This window comes from Porites lutea, chromosome 5 (genome assembly GCF_958299795.1).
Source record: "Porites lutea chromosome 5, jaPorLute2.1, whole genome shotgun sequence".
Lineage (NCBI taxonomy): Eukaryota > Metazoa > Cnidaria > Anthozoa > Scleractinia > Poritidae > Porites > Porites lutea.
This window is the reverse complement of record NC_133205.1, coordinates 16,086,391-16,105,282: the sequence shown is the minus strand read 5'-3', so window position 1 is coordinate 16,105,282 and position 18,892 is coordinate 16,086,391. Positions and strand designations below refer to the sequence as shown.

General features: G+C 38.8%; 1 protein-coding gene across 2 annotated transcripts; it reads right to left on the bottom strand.

The window, feature by feature from the left end:
• Positions 1-1,659: 1,659 nt before the first annotated feature.
• LOC140938945 (von Willebrand factor A domain-containing protein 7-like) lies at positions 1,660-17,922 on the bottom strand. 2 transcript variants are annotated; one of them, XM_073388477.1, is made up of 5 exons: positions 17,815-17,922; positions 9,923-10,120; positions 8,153-8,638; positions 7,248-8,042; positions 1,660-2,780 (listed from the first exon to the last, which is right to left on the bottom strand). In XM_073388477.1, the coding sequence occupies exons 2-5, from the start codon at positions 10,074-10,076 to the stop codon at positions 2,209-2,211; spliced, it is 2,007 nt and encodes a 668-aa protein (XP_073244578.1). In that variant the 5' UTR covers positions 10,077-10,120; positions 17,815-17,922; the 3' UTR covers positions 1,660-2,208. The 2 variants fall into 2 exon arrangements, with proteins under 2 accessions (XP_073244578.1, XP_073244577.1); XM_073388476.1 differs by lacking the exon at positions 17,815-17,922 and adding an exon at positions 15,969-16,106.
• Between the last annotated feature and the right edge of the window lie 970 nt (positions 17,923-18,892).

Sequence of the window (18,892 nt, the reverse complement as noted above, 5' to 3'; positions counted from 1 at the left end):
AATTCTGATTGGCTAAAAGCACACTCATAATTCACCATAACCAGTTACTGATGACCAAATTTGGAAGAATTTTGTGTTTAACGAGGAAATGACGTAAAAAATGCAGCGTTCTTGCAGGTTAATGCACCGTTAACCGAGAAGACCTGGGGACGAAGTCGAGTTGTTTTGGTTGTGAACTTGGAAAATGGCAGACATTTCATTCGTTTCAAGAGTAAGAACTAGGCGAAAAAATAGCTAAAAACATGGCAAGAACAGCAAGAAGAAAACTCGAAGGGCGACATCTGCTATTTGGAGAACATTTGCGGAGCTGGACAAACCTAAACGTGCACTATTGACTGCGGATGAACTTAACATCGATGGATCGCTGGAGGTAATGGTAAGCATGTTTTAGCCATGTTTTTGAACTAGGAATTATTTTGAATAAATAATAAAACAATTATTGAATTCGGCTTTCGTATCATATGAAGAATTATGGAGATCTCGGAGGGTGTTATCCGCCTTAGCCTACGGCCTTGACGGATAACGAGATCTCCATAATTCTTCATAAGATACTCAGCCTCATTCATTAATTGTTAATTTATCGATCACTAGTTGGGCCTTACTTCGACTATTGCAGCCTTGTATGGGGCCGAAGAGAAAAAAATAACACATTACATCCAGTTTGAACATTTGTATTGATTTCTGTATTTTGAAATAATGTGCATTAACTCTAAAAAAGAGCAAGAAAAAGTACTTCGCAACAAGGGATCTCGAGTCTGAAAATTTCATTTGCTGCTAACTAGCTGGAATTAGACAATTTACCTTGGCACTATATCTGGAAATGACCAGTAGGAATGAAAATATTCCTACAATTGAGTTTGTATCAAAAATCGTATAATTCTGAAGCTAAGCCGCCGGGCTAAAAGTGAATGAAGGGGTTGAAAAAAAATTATGCGTTCACCAAATTAGCCTGAGAGGCAGGCGTTTGAAAGGGAAGGGAAAGGGAGAAACGCGAAAGGCAACTCCCTTTCCCTTCCCTTTCAAACACCTGCCACGCAGGCTATCACCAAATCACCCAACCCGCACCTCAGAAGTAAACTGGTTGGCCCCTAAGTTTGAGTTCGTGGGTATGGCGCGCAGTTTGTTTCAAAATTATTTTTGTCAGTTTTACCATTTCATTGTCTTTTTGGTTAAATTTTCCTTTTTTATTTGGTATCATTTGCTGTTTCATTTTAATAAGTCTCCTCTTGATTTTCGGCATTCATAGAGATACTGTGGTATAAACAATTATAAACAATTTCAGCAATCTCCTCGAGTCGCAAATTCTCCGAAAAACTCTCGAGAGTTTGTAATTGGGGGAGGACGGGTGAAATTCATGCTCTGAACAATGGGACATAACAGCTGACATTTAATGATATTTGAGCATAATCAGGCTATGACCTCCTGGCACAACAGTGACGTCGTTTTAAGCATAAGGGCACATGGTAAATTTTTTTTTTTTGGGGGGGGGTGGGGGTGTGACAGGGAGCTGACAATTTTGTCGCGTAGAAGTGGCTGCTGTGCGGAGCTTCATAGCCATTGTCATAAGCTCAAGTACATGCGGTCTATTGTCCAGTTCATCCAGAATATCTTTCAAGTGTGCAAGTTTGAGTAAGCAAAGAAAATGAAAGTTAAACTCAGTTCATTATTACATATCTTTATTTTATCAGCAAGCCAATAGCAGCCACAAATTAATTACAGTCTCTCCTTTTCTTAGATAATTAAGCCACCCCTACAAGTGAAAAATTCAAATTACAGTACGCAAACAATTACTCCGCGAATACGCCGTTTCTCCTCCCTCCGGGCCACTAAGGGCGTTTTAGGAGAGAGGGACGGCTATATTTGCAAGCTAGAAAACTAGTGAAAACAATTCTTTTCATGTATTTGTCGTCTTCAAACTATGATTAAAGTAGACTCCTACACTGTAGTCAGTACCATGTGTGTGTATGTAATAATAACTTTTTTCCGATACTAAAATTAACCGACTTTCCTAGCTGTCGATCAACCTAATGAGCCTTCGCACTTCTCTATAAAAGCAACTAAAAGCGGGTCACCATCTGTCCCTTTATGATATTTTGGAAAGGCTGAATTAGAACCGAATGTTGTAACCTTTGCATTTATAAAGCCCCGAGCAATTAGATATACAAGGTCCCAAGTTTTGCCGTTCCATTTCTTTCTTCTTTAGAGGGATCAAGGGCCAACCATCAAGCTCACGATTTCACTGGCGGTGACACCCGAAGTTTTTCCAGTGACAGTAACCAACAAATCTTCAGTGTTCCCAGGGACAGCCGAACGTTTGGCAAAGAAACGGACGGATATGACGGCTTGGCGGTACTGATAAACCATCGTCGTGTTTGCGGATGTGCGGACCTCAAAGTTGACAGTTTCCTTAATTTTGAAGTCGAACTCTTCGGTAGCTCCAGAGTTAATTATTAAGAACATGGCGAATTCGTATCCGGATTTTGGGGCAGTGAACTCATTTCGGGCGTACAGGACTTTGACAACTACATGGCTTGGTTCCACCGTGCTTTGAGAGCTGCGTTCAAACTGGACGCCCCTCTTCGTGTTGCCTTTTATTTGCATCTTGAAGGGTACCTCGGGAGTAGGAAAGGAGGCTGAGAAATGCACACCATGTCTTCCGACTTTTCGGAGACGGGTTGAGTGAAGACGTCTTCCATCGGTGCCCAGAATATATAGTTGTAGCGTATTGGGCTGCAACTTTTCAGCTCCGCTCACAATCAGGATTACGTGGGCAGTTATCCCTGAAAAAAAAGAATAAAGAATTAAGATTACATCTTGGTTTGATAATTGGGGGTTACGCATTTATCAGTTGATTTGGACTGAGTTTTGAATCAAGATCAATCAATCAAATCTTTATTTAAACATGGTAAAAATTCGTCACGTCTGTACAATTTAAAATTGAAAACTATCACTTAACATTATTAACATGACAATTAAAATACAGTATGTACAATTAATACAGTATGTTTCTATGAGATATCTAAAGCAAAAAAACTAACACATTTCCGGCAATTACACTATAAACTAGACCTCCTTTACATGCGGTCTTACATGTATGCCGTGTACCTAACTTAATTAAGCAAATAAAGGTTTGACAATTGCTTAAGGTGGCCCGAACCTATTTATATGCGCGTTAAATATGTTTTTGAATCGAGTTTTTCGGAAGGAATGATTTAACCAATTTCTGTGATTTTTGGCATCCTTAATAAACAATGGTCGAACTTTAAGAAATTGTTATTTATTTTCTTGTAGGTATAAACACGTGTGAAATATCGGCATATGCTTAAAACCTCACTTTTACAAAAAATTTCAATTATTTCGAAACTGGCTAAGACAGATTTTTCTCTAACTTCGGCAAATAAGCCTCAGAACTCTCCAGTTTTATATCTTCAGGTTTGAAGTCAATCGTGACCGTAGAACTCGCTGCACAAATAGCTGGTCAAATTGAACCTTAAAATGCAACGCTAACACATTTCAAATGTGTGAAAGTTGACCCACAAATAGAGGACAACTGCCGACGGACTATCTCCTGTCTGCAAGGGTATTCTTGCCCAAAGCTTCTTCTCTTGCGATTTTGGACTTTGGATTTTTGTGACGTCACTTGAAAACCAAGAATAGGTGTAAGGGTAAATGCACAATTGCGTAAAAATGACGTAAAGTATTTTACACTTTTTACTGTAGACCAACAATACAATTGTACAGAATTGCTGTTGAAATCCATTGTTCCCTACCAGAGAGTTTCCCCCAAAATTTAGACGAGGAGGAGTGCATCTGCTAACAGACGTTATAGTAGCTGCTAGCTATTTCATTACCAACATTGGTCTTTGCTGGTATATTAAACAAAAATGACGTGTAGGAAAAAGAATCCCATGTGCATGAGGGCTCTTCGGAATCAGTTTGGTAATATAAACTCATGAGTACCTCATGGAAGGAAGAACTAGAAGAAAGGCAGCTGAGAGTAAGACCTGCAAACGGCACATAAGTTCACATATAGAAAAAAAAAGGGCGCATCGCAGCTGACATTCCCAACCCAAGGATTTAAGCTTAAGATAATTAGAGAGCCGACCTTAAGACAAACCACGAAGCAGACACAATCGTCACAGCACAAGCAATATCTTTAGCACAGGAAGAAAAGAACAAAGCAGTTGACACAAATGTCTATGCTCTGCTGCTGTACCATTACCTTGATAGAGGTTTAAACATCCCATGGTGATGCAGTCACCTAAGAAAGGCAGAGCTGAACATGCAGATGTGGACATAACTGTTAAAGTAAAAAGCTATGCCAGCCCAATACCCAACAAGTAACCAGCCCATGCACTTACAGAGTGTGACACTCGCCATCTCCCACTGTATCGGAAACGGTAAGAGGTTAAAAATTCTTTAATGAGGGAAATTCAGCTGAAGTCCTTTTGGCAATAAGACTGCTGACTTTCCCGATGTATTTCTAAAATCCACAGCTTTTGTCTTGGCAAGCTACAAAGTGTAGGACTAAATTGTAACTCCATGACGTTTGAAAAGTTTAGCCAAACAAAGAAAGGGAACAAAGGAGCAGCTGAAGCTACACCCAAACTATGCATTTTGTCTCCAACGAATGAACCTTTTAAAGGGAACCGTTTCGTCAAAAAAGCTCATTACCATAGAGGGTTTTCGGTAGCTTTTGAAATGCAGATGTTCAGCTGGCGGACTTGCACCGTTCGTGCCGCAGGCACGACCTTCTATATATAGATTGTTTGTAGCCTGCGTAGCAATCGTTTACGCATAAGTTTGTCGAGAAAGTTAGGACGATAGCAACTTTTTCGACAAACTTGCGTTGAAACCCTTGCTACGCAGGCTACAAACAATCGTATGTCCCGCCTGAAACGAAGCCCCTGGGTCTACCAGTGCTGCATCTGGAGGCGCACTTTATCTGAGCAGCAGCCAGACTTTGAATCCACGGATTATGGCTGGGCTGGTGAAAGGATGAGGTTTCTAAGTCTCTACAGTCCGTCACTCTACCTGCTACGACTCCGCCAGTAGCAGATTCACATGCTCAACACATCAGATGTTTTTATTCTTCAGGAGTTTATTCCAAGTCCGAGGGCTGTGGCTGCAAAGCAGGCAGGTGGCACGCATGTACGGTGTTTTGCATGTCGTGTAAAGGTGCTACTGCATGTCGCAACGAACATACCAGAGCTGCCCGGCAAACAGGGGCATCTGATAATGAGCAAGTTTACGATTAACGTCAATTTTGAGACCGCTGTGCTACTCCACCAGATGTGGTTATGACAGTGGCACACTGAAATGTACGATGTTGAGTTATATTGCCCTCGGTGAAAAAAAAACAGCATTGCCTAAAGCGGGGTGTAAGATGTTAAGGAAAGGGTGATTGAAGTAAACTATTCTTTTTTAAATTTTAACCACAAGTAACCTAAGAAAAAATGGACCATTTTCGTGATTTCTGCATTTATTAATTTTGAAGTGGGAAAATCAGTCCTATCGATCAATCATGAAAATAATTATTAAGTTTACCCTATAAACTTTTACATACAAGGCAAATAGGTAAGTGGATAAGCGAGACTGCCGAATCATTAAGCAAGTTTAAAGAAAAATAAAATATTTTGGAGCAGCAAGGAATTCAGGAAACTTTTCCACACCAGCTACCATTAGGGGACAGGGAGCAGAGAAGGTTAAATTGTGCGAAGCAATAAAGATGCTTTTATAATATAACACTGCAGTTGCCAAAGAAGTTTCGCGTAAGGGGAGCTATGATCGCGACTACAGGGTTTTTGGTCCGTGAGTAGTTTATGGTATAATTGTCCGTACGCCGTTATTATTAGTCCCCAAACGCAAACGTACAAAAATGCTAAGAAGAGCTTTACCCACATAGATGCAAACTTATCCCTTCACCCTGGTACAAGAAAGGTGGTGGCTGTAATCCCCCCTAGCGGTTTCGTTACGTTACGATATTTTGAAACGTTTTTACCTTAAAAAGATAATTTGCTTAATTTTTCTACAAGAGGATGTTAATCTTACGGGACACTTAAGTAATCGATGCTACTGGGGGTCAGTGACGTAATCCGTCATGAGCAGCTACAAATACCGTATTTATTCGGTTAACCGCCCTGGGCGCTTATTAAATTTTTGGACCGTATTCGAGCTGGGCGCTTATTCGAGGCTGGGCGCTTATTTAAATTTTCACCATTTTCAGCAAGTGATTTATGTTCATTTTGCAACAAAACAATAAATGCTAATAACAAAACGCGAAGAAGTAACAAAGTAAGGTTTCTGTAAAATACTCTGAACAAAACTCCGTCCTCGGGGAAGTCTCTTATTAGAATTAATTCACTCAAGTGGGTGGGGTGGGGGTGAGCGCTTATTTGAGTTTGATTGGGAGGAGGAGGGGCTGGGCGCTTATTCGAGGCTTGGCGCTTATTAACTTTTTCTGCCTTTAGGATGGGCGCTTATTCGAGGTGAGTGGTAATTCGAGGTTGGGCGCTTATTCGAATATATACGGTAGTTACTGAAATAAACAGGAGCCCAGAGAAATCTTCTTGGTACAATCCACCCCTTCCCTTGTAAGTCAGAGTGCTGATACTATTATTCATAAAAACAAATAAGTCGAAAATAATTTTTCTTTCTTTGTCCACAAACAAAAAGTACCTTGTAAGTGGCCCAGAACTATGATTATTATTCAACTGCAAATCTTAGCCATGACCTTTCTCATTTCATGAATCTTTTGAGTGGTCAAAAACACCTGTTCTAGGAAGAGTTAAAACGGAATCCATCAGAAAATTGAGTAATTTTAATTTTCAGCGGACAAAAACCTTGAACCAGAATAATTTAAACCATACTGTATTCTTTTTTACATTTTTCAAGGGCTATGGATGTAATTAATTATCTGTAATAACACCAAAGAAAAATTCTGACAAGAGCCCGAGAAAATAAATTTCAAATTTCAGAAAATGACATCTTACACATGAAATTTTCAGAATTTTACCTGAGTTTTCCCAATTCTAGTGAAGTTTTACGTTTATTTTCTCGGGCTCCCAAGAGAAATAGTCTTTGGTGTTATTACAGATAACTAGTTGTATCTATAACCCTTGAAAAATTGAAAAAAGAATGCGATATTGTTTAAATTATTCTGGTACAAGGTTTTTGTCCACTGAAAATTGAAATTTACTCAATATCCTGATGGATCCCGTCTTATCAAATAAGAAACAACAACTCACCTTTTAAGGGATAAGGAATTGGCAGGGGTCTTCCCATTTGACGTGGAATGACAAAGATAAAGTCGAACACCACATTTGTTCTACTGGATCCTTTCAACAGGTATGTGTGCTTTCCTGCCTCTGACGCCACTACCAACTGCCAGATTCCTGGTGATGGGTTTTCCAATTCAAATATTGTCACTTTGAATACCACGCTCTTCCCAGAGGTAACAAAATGTCCCAGGGGATCTTTTAGGTTGATCGTCGCACCACTGTTCTCACTGGAAACCGTGACAATAATTTTTTCCATAGTGTCATCCACGAGCAATCTATATACAGACGAGGAAACACTTCGCTTCTTTTTGCCAGGTGGGATGATAATTGCAAAACCTCCAGAACAAGATGTCCCACCGAGAAGGTGTTTGGTGACTTTCTTCATCTTAGCGATACTAGAGCTATCCTTTGGTAGTTCAAAAACCTGACCACAAGTGTCTCTTGCAAGGTTCTCAAATGGCGTTGAAGGCGACGATGGGTCAACGCAGCCTCTTGTTACAAAAAAGTAGACATTTATACCCGCTAGTTTTGCACGGGTTGTCACCTCCTGGATGTTATCCAGCGTAGCATCTTTAGGTGGTGCATCAGTCCAGACATACAGGGGCGAGCCATCTGCAGGGCCTTCATTCAAGGCTTCTATAATTCCTTTGAAGGCCATCTCAGGGCAGTCACCTCCACCATCCGGGCTAAGTTCTCTAATTTTTTCAATAAACTTTCTCCCGCTTTGTGTTCCAGCATCAATTTTAATGGCCCTTCCTATTTCTAAAGATTAAAGACACAGTAATGAAGTTTCAGTCTTTTATACACACCTTGTTCGTATTTTATGATAAATGGTTTTCCAAAGCAACACTCTTAACACACAATTCGCATACCTGGATCGTTGAAAGGCGACAAGATATAATCCACTTCTAAATTTGGTCTCCGGTAGTTAACAATGTATGTAGCGATGTCCTTTGCTGCTTGAATTTCATCAGCCATACTCCCTGTGTCATCAATAGCAAACATCAGCGTAGTTCTATCCAAGTTCTTTTTCCCAACAAACTTCTTAAACTTGTCTTTGCCAATCTCCTTCTCAATCATTGTCATGAACTTTTTCATTGCATCACTGCACAAGCTACAGCGCTTCTTACGAGGCTTCTTTTTCTCTATCTCCCGGGCTGTGTAAAGCGCATGCCCAAGAGACCGGCGGATGAATGATTGGTGGTTGCTCTGATTTGCCGCTAACTTGATGATCTTTTCAATCTTCTTCAGTCTGGCTGGCGATTGTGTATAAAAGGACCCAACAGCCTGGCTTTCATACACTGATTTTTCAAAATCAACAACCGTTTTCAGAAAACTGTTTGATGGAGAAGTTCGACCTTTAATGAACAGAAGGAAACAACAAAGTTAAACTCGATTACCTTAAGTGTAAAAGATATTACTAGAGTGTCACAGGTGATAAAGTAAACACCCGCAGCCTGGTAATTAAAATTGTTTCTCGAAATACTGCTCTATATCTACTGCATGGACTTAGTTTTTCTTTTTTGTTAGTTTAATCTGACCACACAACAGTTCAATAACCACACCAGTAGTTCAATGACCACACATTAGTTCATTTAGCGTAAACTAAATGTAGCTGTGGGAAAAATAGCCTCAAATACGTAAGATATTTTTGAATATGAATGTGTAGCATTAAGTAAGCAGGGGCACCCATCGACTCAGTGTTTTCTGTAAAACATCTGTCCGGAGAGGCAAATATTGCCTAGAATATTCTATTGCTTGAGAACGGCTAAGAAATTGTACGTGAGCGTTCCATTCATGTACAATTTTCGAAGCTTATGTAATCAATTTCCCACAATTTTCTGAAGTTTAATTTTTCATTTCACTCCCCAGGTAACGCCATTTTTCACAGAAAAAAGAACCTAAAATTTTCGGATTCAAAAATTTCATTAAGAGAGGAATCAGAAATATTTTCACTTTCGGTAAACGATAAATTGCATCTAAAATTTTTCGGGAAAATCGTACTAAAGCCCTTGTAATTTCGAAAAGGCTCAAGTTGCCCTAAGATGACCGAACAGATAGAAATGTTACAGGGCGCCTTGGAATGCATTTTTACAGATCTTAAAGTACTCTAGATAGCCTAAAAAGTATCTTTGAAGTATTAGAGGGTAAACTGTCGTTGGGTGCCGCTGAGTATGTGGTATAAGTACTCATTTAGCAACTATACAAGAACTTAATTGAGAAATAGCTATGGTATACACTGTTATTAAGTTCTAGTTAGCTCACTAATATAGACAGGAACATAGACTGATGTTAATTTAAAAATTATAGTCCGCTCAGAAGGCTCATCAGGGGCACAGTGAACAGACCTGAAAGGAGAGTCAGCGCTGAAAAGGGAAAGCTACTCGGTCTGGAGAAACTTCACACTAAATAACCCGACAAAGCACGCGTTGATAAAGCAGAAAACATAACGGTTAACGGCGGATTAAACCATGTTTTTTGACTCTCTTTCCGCACGTTTCAAACTGTGGTACCACAGCTGGCCCAGAATACAAAATATGAACCAACAAAACAATAAAAAACAAAAACAAATAACCAGCACACAGCAGAGGGACGTATGAATTTGGGTGATCTCAAGAACCAAAATTAATGATACTGCTTACCATCAGGTTCATTAGAGTAAGTCAAAAAAGCATTTCTTGTGTCAACTAAAGCGTCCACATAGTAATTCCACGAAACTCCACTGCAAGAGTTGGGCAAGGACAAAGCTAACACCAGGCATAAGACAGTTGAGTGAATTCTGAGGCCTGTTCCCATACTTCAATGCACTTAGAAACTCAACTTGTACTAGATTAGGATCGCTGCAAAAATGAAGGACAGAATTTACTTGGATTCATTATTTTAAACCCACCTAGCTAGCCACGTAAAAAGAATTAAAGAACCTGACTGTGGGAATCATTGAGAAGGTAGCCGAGGTACCCATGAGAGCCAAGCATTATTATCTATAGCCACACTTTTTGAAAAATTTCAGCTTTTTGTTGAACATAAGTTATTAAAACGCTGTGGCACGTGCTCTAACACAGTTTTGACACATGCAATTTATGAATCACTCCATGGCCAAGCAGTAAAATTGCGCCTTCTTCTGTGGCAAGTCCAATATATTTTTTGCATACATACATACACTACATACTTTATTCAAAGGTCAATAGTGATCCACACTAAAAAATCTAAACAACTGGAAAGCTTTTCAGGGTCTCCCAGCGGTTTGGGGGAACAAGGGAAGACAGCCAGTTTGAAACTGGCAACAGGGGAACAAAGACAAAATATCTTTAAAACACAAAGAAACCTAGAACAACAGTTTTAGAGATCAAGGAGACAAACCAAAGTGATTGTAAAGGGAAATGATTACTTTTTAAAAAGCAATTAAATAGCTTCGTTATCTTCTACTTGCCTCCATGTCGCCAATGGCTCTCTTTTAACAAGGGGCGAGGATTTCTGGCGGTTGTTAAACTGAACGTTAAACTACAAGAGGTTATGCGGCACTTTTGCATTTTAGGTGACTGCATGCTAAACCAATAACAGGGTCGCGGAGAGAACATGATCAATACTGGCTCTATATCAAATCACGGGAAGACCTGCATACCCTGCACAAATGACAACCAACAACAACAAATAAAAAGTTTATAAAGGGTTGTGAATGCATTATCTCGCCTGAAAATGAATTTGAATTAAAATCAAACCAGACGCATTTAATCTTAATTCGCAGTAGTTTATCTGATTCTTGTATTCCAGTTATGTCTCAATCAGCCTTCCACTATGCTCTTACCGTTCAGTCCTTTATTAAACTTAACAAGGTGACCGGAGAAGCAGAAAAAAAAATTAACCCAGAAGTCACTCCATGAACAGAGCTCAATGCCTACCTAAATGCTTGATTACCTTAGTATTTTGTTTACCACCAAACCACGGCTGCAATCATGACGCTCACCACTGACGTTTTGGAAATAACAGAACTCAATATTCGTCAATTTAACACAGGTTAGAGACTGTTCATGGCGGCTTCTGGTACAGGCCAGAGAAGCAAGAGAAATTTATACCCTTTTACAACGAAATTTTTACCGAGTCATCACTTGACCTTCAATCATGCCAAAAAATACCATGATCTACTGACTTAATTTAGAATACTGGTTTTCACTTTCAAGCCACCAAGAAAGTAAAAATCAAGTCTTAACAATAAAAAGTCGAGTTATGGACGCGATAAAAGATTTTGGCAACATTTGTCTCAGGAGGTTACATATGTTGCCATTCTTCTTATGTTACTAATGTTTTCTGGACACTGAGCGTGGCTTGGTGGAATTATCGAAATGATGGATATCGATAAACAGGAAATTTAATTGGATAAATAATGAGGGTTTCCCATTTTTCCGAGAAGCAATCCAATTTTGGATGTCGCCCAAAGTGGGTTTATTTTTTCTCCAGCTCATTTAGGTACATCATTCATACATTTCTCCTCATAAAGCTATGTAAAATCAAATACTAGCACGTTCTCTTTCATTTTGAAGAGAAAATGCGTCTTCTCCTGTATGAAGTCAAATACTACGTACACTACTTACTCTTACTGTAAGAGTTACCGATAAACTACCCACACAATGGAAAGTTTAGAAATCCCGAATCAATACTGATCGTGTATAGTGACAAATTTCTCTTAAGTGAAATCTTCCGCAGTAGACATGACTCGCCAGTTCCTTTTTCTCCTAATGGTTTTTCAGGGGTTTGGGGGAACAAGGGAACTTGGGCACTTTCAACTGGACAACAGGAGAACGAAGATATAAAATATCTCAAATTATGTTTAAAACAATGTTCAGATAAAAACAGTTTTGGAAATTGCGCGAACGATATGATGGAATTAAAGGTTTTTAAAAGGTGCGAAGCTACACTGGAACACCACTGTGAGCATAAGGGCAGGAAGAACGGGGGGGAAACGACCACTACAAATTAAAGCACTTGTAGTGCATGCTGCATTGTTTCGCCTCCATGTCCCCGAAGGCTCTTTAACAAGTGGCAAGGATTTTGGGCGATTGTTAACCTGGACCACTACTTGCGAAGAACTGCGGCACTCATGCAGTTTGGGTGACTGTGTGCTAGGCCAAAAATATAAAGGAACACTGACATGAATCGAGCAGCTGGTATCAAATGACCAATAACACAGTACAGAGGGATAATCATGTTTTCTTACCTTGTCAGTCACTGAGGCGGTTTATCGAAATGGAGAGGAGAAAGTAGCGATGCGTTGTTCATTTGAATCAGAATCGGTACGGGAAAGGTACATAAGAAATTCTTTGACCTAACTGCATGAAAAAGAGCAGTTGCAATCGCCGGCAGATGCAAATCTTAAAATGTTTAGTGCCGATTGACATAGATCCTAATTCGTACATCGATGCTACATTTATCCATCACTTTAACTTATAGTTTTCCAAGCTAGGGCCGTGACTGTTAAAAAAAAATTGCAAAACATTAAAATTAAGCGAACAAGCGGACTTAGCTTTGATACCCAGGACGATTTATTAACTACAACCGTTCGGTTCTTTACTTTTTTCTCTCGAAATGTCATAACCCCCTCCCCCTTTTTTTTTTGCAAACTTCCTCCATGGAAAAAGTAACTCGAACTCGACGGATTTCAAAGACAAAGGCGAATTAATCTAAAGACCAGCATACGCTACATATGCACAAATAAGAATCACAACTTGATCAGTTTTAATAAAGGGCTTTGAATTCCTTACTTCATCTGCCATCAGGTATCAACTGAATGAATTTGAATTAGAATCGAACCAGAAGCATTCAATCTTAACCGGAGTGGTTTATGATTCTTACTTTCCAATTACGATCTCGATATAAAGCCTTACGCTAGCATAGACTTTAGTAAGTTATGAAACATAACAAGGTGACCGAAAAAGAAAAAAATGACCCAAAAGCTCACTTGTTGAACAGAATACTGTATACCTACCAAAACACTTGATTACCTTTGATATCGTTTACCAATTAACAAAACACGGCTGCAATCACGCTGGTCACCAGCGTTTTTAAAATGACAGAACTCAATATTCTTCAACTAAACACGAGTAAACGACTCTTTAGTGAAGTATGGATGCATAGTACACTGAGGCGGTAGTACCAGTAATATCTATCCTTGAAGAAATTCAAAACAAAAAGGCTGGAGTGGTGTACTAAATTCCATGCAACCAATGCGAAAAGGTATATATCGGTGAAACAGGGAGACAGCTGGGAACCAGGATCACAGAACACAGAAAGGAAGCAGAAAAGATTTCTGACAGAAATTTCACAAGATCCACCCGCAGAGCTTCTACCAATGAACACCATAAATCAGCCTTAACAGACCACGTCTGTCAGAACAATCTTATTATGAATTGGGAAGGATGCAAGTGAAATAGTTGAGCAGGAAAGCGACAAGTTTAAGCTATGGATCAGGGAAAGCATGTGTATTAGATCGAACACTCCTACTATGAACAGGGACGAGGGAGCCTATCAGCTTTCTCCCATATGGACACAAGTGATCTCCACCCCCAAACCAGGGGGGAGGGGGCGTCTACAGAGTGACTTTGCGCGTTTATCGCAATAATTAACACCTTCAGAAGCCTATTTAAGGTTTCTGACACTTTTAATGTTTTTGAAGTTTTGAAAAAGATGGCTGACAGTCATCGAAACTGTCAGCATCAATACGACGTTAAGACTGGCTATGTTTTAAGAGTATTTAAATCGACAGTAATATCTGTCACTCACCACCTGACCTTTAACCAGAAATTCGGGTCATGATCTAGCTTGATCTACTTTTTTAAGAATACATTTTTTTCCCTCTTTTACATGATAAAAAGAAATCAAAGATCAAATCATTATACAATAAGACTAAAAAGTCACTGAGAGTAAGAGACACGATGAAAGATTTTTTGCGACGGCTTTCTTTTGGCAGATTTTGTTTTCTTTTTGGCAAAAGCGAAAACAACTAACATATAAAAACAGTTCTGGAGATCGCGCGAACAAACCACTGTGAATAGAAGATCAGAAAAACTAGAAGGGGAAAAATTATAAACATACCTTCACAAAAACACTTTTATTGCATGCTACGTTTTTCCGCCTCCATGTCGCCAAAGGCTCTTTTTAACAATTGGCAAGGATTTCGGGTGGATACTGGACCGGTCATGCACTCTGGGTGACCGGACTCAGATCGGATGCTCAGAAAAAAATAGGAGGGAATTGAAATGATGAATATTAGGTCGCTGTATGAAATCTCAGAGATAACCGTATCGCGCAAGGGAATGTTTGTGTTTTCTTGTCAGTCATCGAGCTCACCAAGCAGCGAATTAATTATCCGGAAAGAATGGAGAGGACAAACTGAAAGTGCATGACAGGAAAGCGAGATGGAGTTATTAGGGAGCTTAAAAAACACGAACACGGTAGATTAGTAAAATCTTATAAACTTTGCTCGCGCAGCACACGTTCTTGAACATTTGCTTACCATCGTTGCAAATGACTAACGACGTGAAACTTTCCGATTTCGCATTTTATGGAGGACTTGAACACAAGATAGCGATTTGTTTTTTTTTTTTTTGCCGAAGCCAGATATATTTCTTTAGAATTCAACTGCAGAAAAGTTCGCCAATATCGCGACAACTTGAATGACATGAATTGTAATCAAGTCAGCAATGAAGTTTGAAACATCGCGAATTCATTCAGATATCACAAAATGTGACGCGCCAACTAGTGTTAACGATAAACCAGCAAAAAAATAAGATAAAATTTAATACTTATAAACTAAGATCTCATGTAGTTCTTCGTACATCGAAGGAGTTATATTACTACAATAATCGTATCTACATTAAAACTTCTGGTTTTACGAGCTGCATGGAGCCTTGTCTGTTAGGAAAGTTGCCGACTGTAACGATTAAGTGGAAAAACGGACTTAGCTTTGACATCCAAGACTACATATCACTACAAGCATTCGGTTTTCTCTTTTTTGTTTTCTATTGTTTTTGTTTATGTTTGTTTGTTTGTTCTTTTTTCGGGAAATGTCATATAACCACCTTGTTTTTCAAACTTGTTCGCTGACAAAATTAACTCCAGTGTAACCCGACGGATTTAAGGAAAAAGGTGGAATAAATCTTGAATTAAGGACATACGCTACATATACACAAATAAAAATCACGACTGAAAAAATTCAGTTTTAATAAAGGATTTTGACATCTAAGAAAATTAAGACACTTCAACCAGCATTCGGTTTTTTCTCTTTCAGTTTCTCTCCAAATGTCATGACCACCTTGGTTTGCGAACGTGTTGGCTGGCAAAGGTAAAATTGACGGATTTTAAGGGAAAAGATGGATCCAACTAAAGACCTTAGTGCTGAATACCTGCTATATAAAAGTCACAACAACAACAACAAAACAGTTTATAAGGGTTTTAAATTCATCACTCCGCCCTCCATCAGATATCAACTGAAAATGACTTTGAATTAGAATCGAACCAGACGCATTAAGTCGGAGTAGATTATGATTCTTATACTTTCCAATTACGATCTCAATATATTAAGCTTTACGGTACGCATCGGCTTCAGTAAGTTATGAAACACAACAAGGTTACCGAAAGAGGCAAAAGAAAAAATGACCCAAAGCTCACTTAATGAATAGAATACTGTATACCTACCAAAACACTTGATTACGGCTGCAATCACGCACACAACCAACGTTTTTGAAATGACAGAACTCAATATTCTTCAACTGAACACAATTAAACGACCATTGATGAAGCACGGACGCATAGTACTCTGACTGAGGCGGTAGAAGCAAGAGAGAAATTTATATCTTTTTCCCAAAAATATCTATCATTCATCATCTGGCGTTCAACCAGAAATTTAGGCCGTGATGTAGTTCTTCAACAACTTGATACTGTTTTCTTTCTTTCATATCATAAAAAATGAATAAAAATCAAATCATTATACAATAAGACTAAAAAGTCACTGAGAGTCAGACTGACACGATGAAAGATTTTTGGCGACGGCTTTCTTTTAGAAAACGGCAGATTTTGTTTTCTTTTTAACCTAGTATTATTTTCTCGTCACGTAGCATGGCTGCTGGAAATAAACAGGAACTTATTTAAACTGAATAAACAATTCTCATAATAGGTGGTTTTCCCCTCATGTTTTCTAGACCTTATCCTGTTTCTCAGACGTCGCCCAAAGTAATTTCACAATTCCGATTCACGCAAATCCATCGGTTTGCAGTGGCACGCACCCTAAGGTAGACCGTTCCTCCTTACAAAGCGTTTTTAACCAGCATTATATTTTCCTTGAACTTTCATCTTCTTCTGTGTTAAGTAAAATACTATGCCATTTTACAGTTACCAGTTAACTATTATGAGCTGTGTTTGGATAAACTACCCACAATTTTTAAAAGTTGAAAAGATCGTTTAATACTGACAAATTCACTCTCAATTGACCTTGTCACGGTTTTCGACGCCGTCTTGACGAGTAGGCAAACGCGTGAGAAATTACAGTCTGTGTTTGTATGAGAATCTAATGTCGAATAATTTCCGTAAACGGCTGTTCTGAACAAAATATCAATTGTAAACTAAAGCCACAAAGCAAAGGATTGTCCAAAAAAATTTGGGGGCGTACCTGTGCGTAAATTTCTCCAGAGGCTTTCTTTAGATTTTCCATATATTTGTCTGTAATTTTCCCGGGACTTTCTTACAGAGACCTACAGACAAATGTATAGAAAATTTTAAAAAGTGGTTCTAGGTCTTCTAGTGCATGTAACACCCTCAAATTTTTTCAAGAGAATCCTTAGGAGTAAAGCTTTAGTTAACAAATCATATTTTTTTCAGAACAGCCGTTCTACGGAAATTATTCGACATTAGATTCTCATACAATCACTGTAATTTCTCACGCGTTTGCCTACTCGTCAAGATGGCGTCGAAAACCGTGACAAGGACATACGCTACGATACACATTCAAATAAAAATCACGACTGACAAAATTCAGTTTAATTTAATAACGGATTTTGAAAGCTAAGAAAATTAAGACACTTCAACCAGCATTCGGTTTTTTCTCTTTCACTTTCTCTCCAAATGTCATGACCACCTTGATTTGCAAACGTGTTGGCTGGCAAAGGTAAAATTGACGGATTTTAAGGGAAAAGATGGATCAAACTAAAGACCTAATAGTGCATAGGCTACATATGCACAATTAAGAATTACAATAAGAACGAAAAAATAGTTTATATAGGGTTTTAAATTCATCACCTCGCCTGCCATCAGATGTCAACTGAAAGCGATTTTGAATTAGAATCGAACCAGACGCATCGAATCTTAAGTTGGAGTACGTTATGATTCTTACTTTGCAATTATACGATCTCAGTATAAAACCTTACCCTACGCATCGACTTCGGTAAGTTATGAAACATAACAACGTGACCGAAAGAGGCTTTAAAAAATGACCCCAAAGCCCACTTAAGGAACAGAATACTGTATACCTAACAAAACGATTGATTACCTTTGATATTGTTTACCAATTAACAAAACACGGCTGCAATCACGCACACAACCAACGTTTCTGAGATGACAGAACTCAATATTCTTAAACTGAACACGAGTAAACGACTGTTGATGATGAAGTACGGACGCATAATACACTGAGGCGGTAGAAGCAAGAGAGAAATTTCTATCCTTTTTCCCAGCAATATCTATCACGCATCAGCTGACCTTCAATCAGAAATACGCTCTTCTCACATATGGTAATATGCCCGTCTAACCTCGTTTACGGGTAAAAATTCTTTTGAAATTCAAATACGAAAACGTCGTCTGATTAGCATTTCAAAGGATTTTTTACTCAAAAACGAGGTTAGACGGGCATATTACCATACGTGAGAAGAGCGTATTTGGGCCATGATCTACTTTATCAAAAATACTGTCTTGTTTTTCTTTTACATGATAAAAACAAAATAAAAATCGAATCATTCGACAATAGGCTAAAGTAACTGAGAGTTAGAGACACGATGGAAGATTTTTGGCGAAGGCTTTCATTTAGAAAACGGCAGATTTTGCTTTCTTTTTAACCTAGTATTATTTTCTGGTCACGTAGCGTGGCTGCTGGAAATAAACAGGAACTTATTTAAACTGAAAAATAATTCTCATACTGGGGGGTTTTCCCTTTTTTTGAAAACTAAGCCGCCCTGTTTCTCAAACGTCGGTCAAAATAATTTCATGCACATCAGTGGTTTGGCACGCACAATTAAGTATTAGAGAACAAACAAAACGATATCTATTGAAAACAACAACAGCAAAACATCACGCGAAGAAACCACCGTGAGTAGCCGGGGCGGAAAAGAAGGGGGAAAATGACCTTCACAAAAGCGTTTGAAGTGATTACTTCGGATTTTCGCCTCCATGTAAATTGTTGCCACTGCTCACAAGTGGCTTGAAGGGCCGATACATGCAGATATGCGGCACTCATCTACTTTGGGTTACTGGGTGCTCGGCCAAAAATAGGAGGTAAACATGAATATAATCACTATATCAAATCACAGATATAACCCTATGGCACATTGGGCTGTGTTTTTTGTCAGTCACAG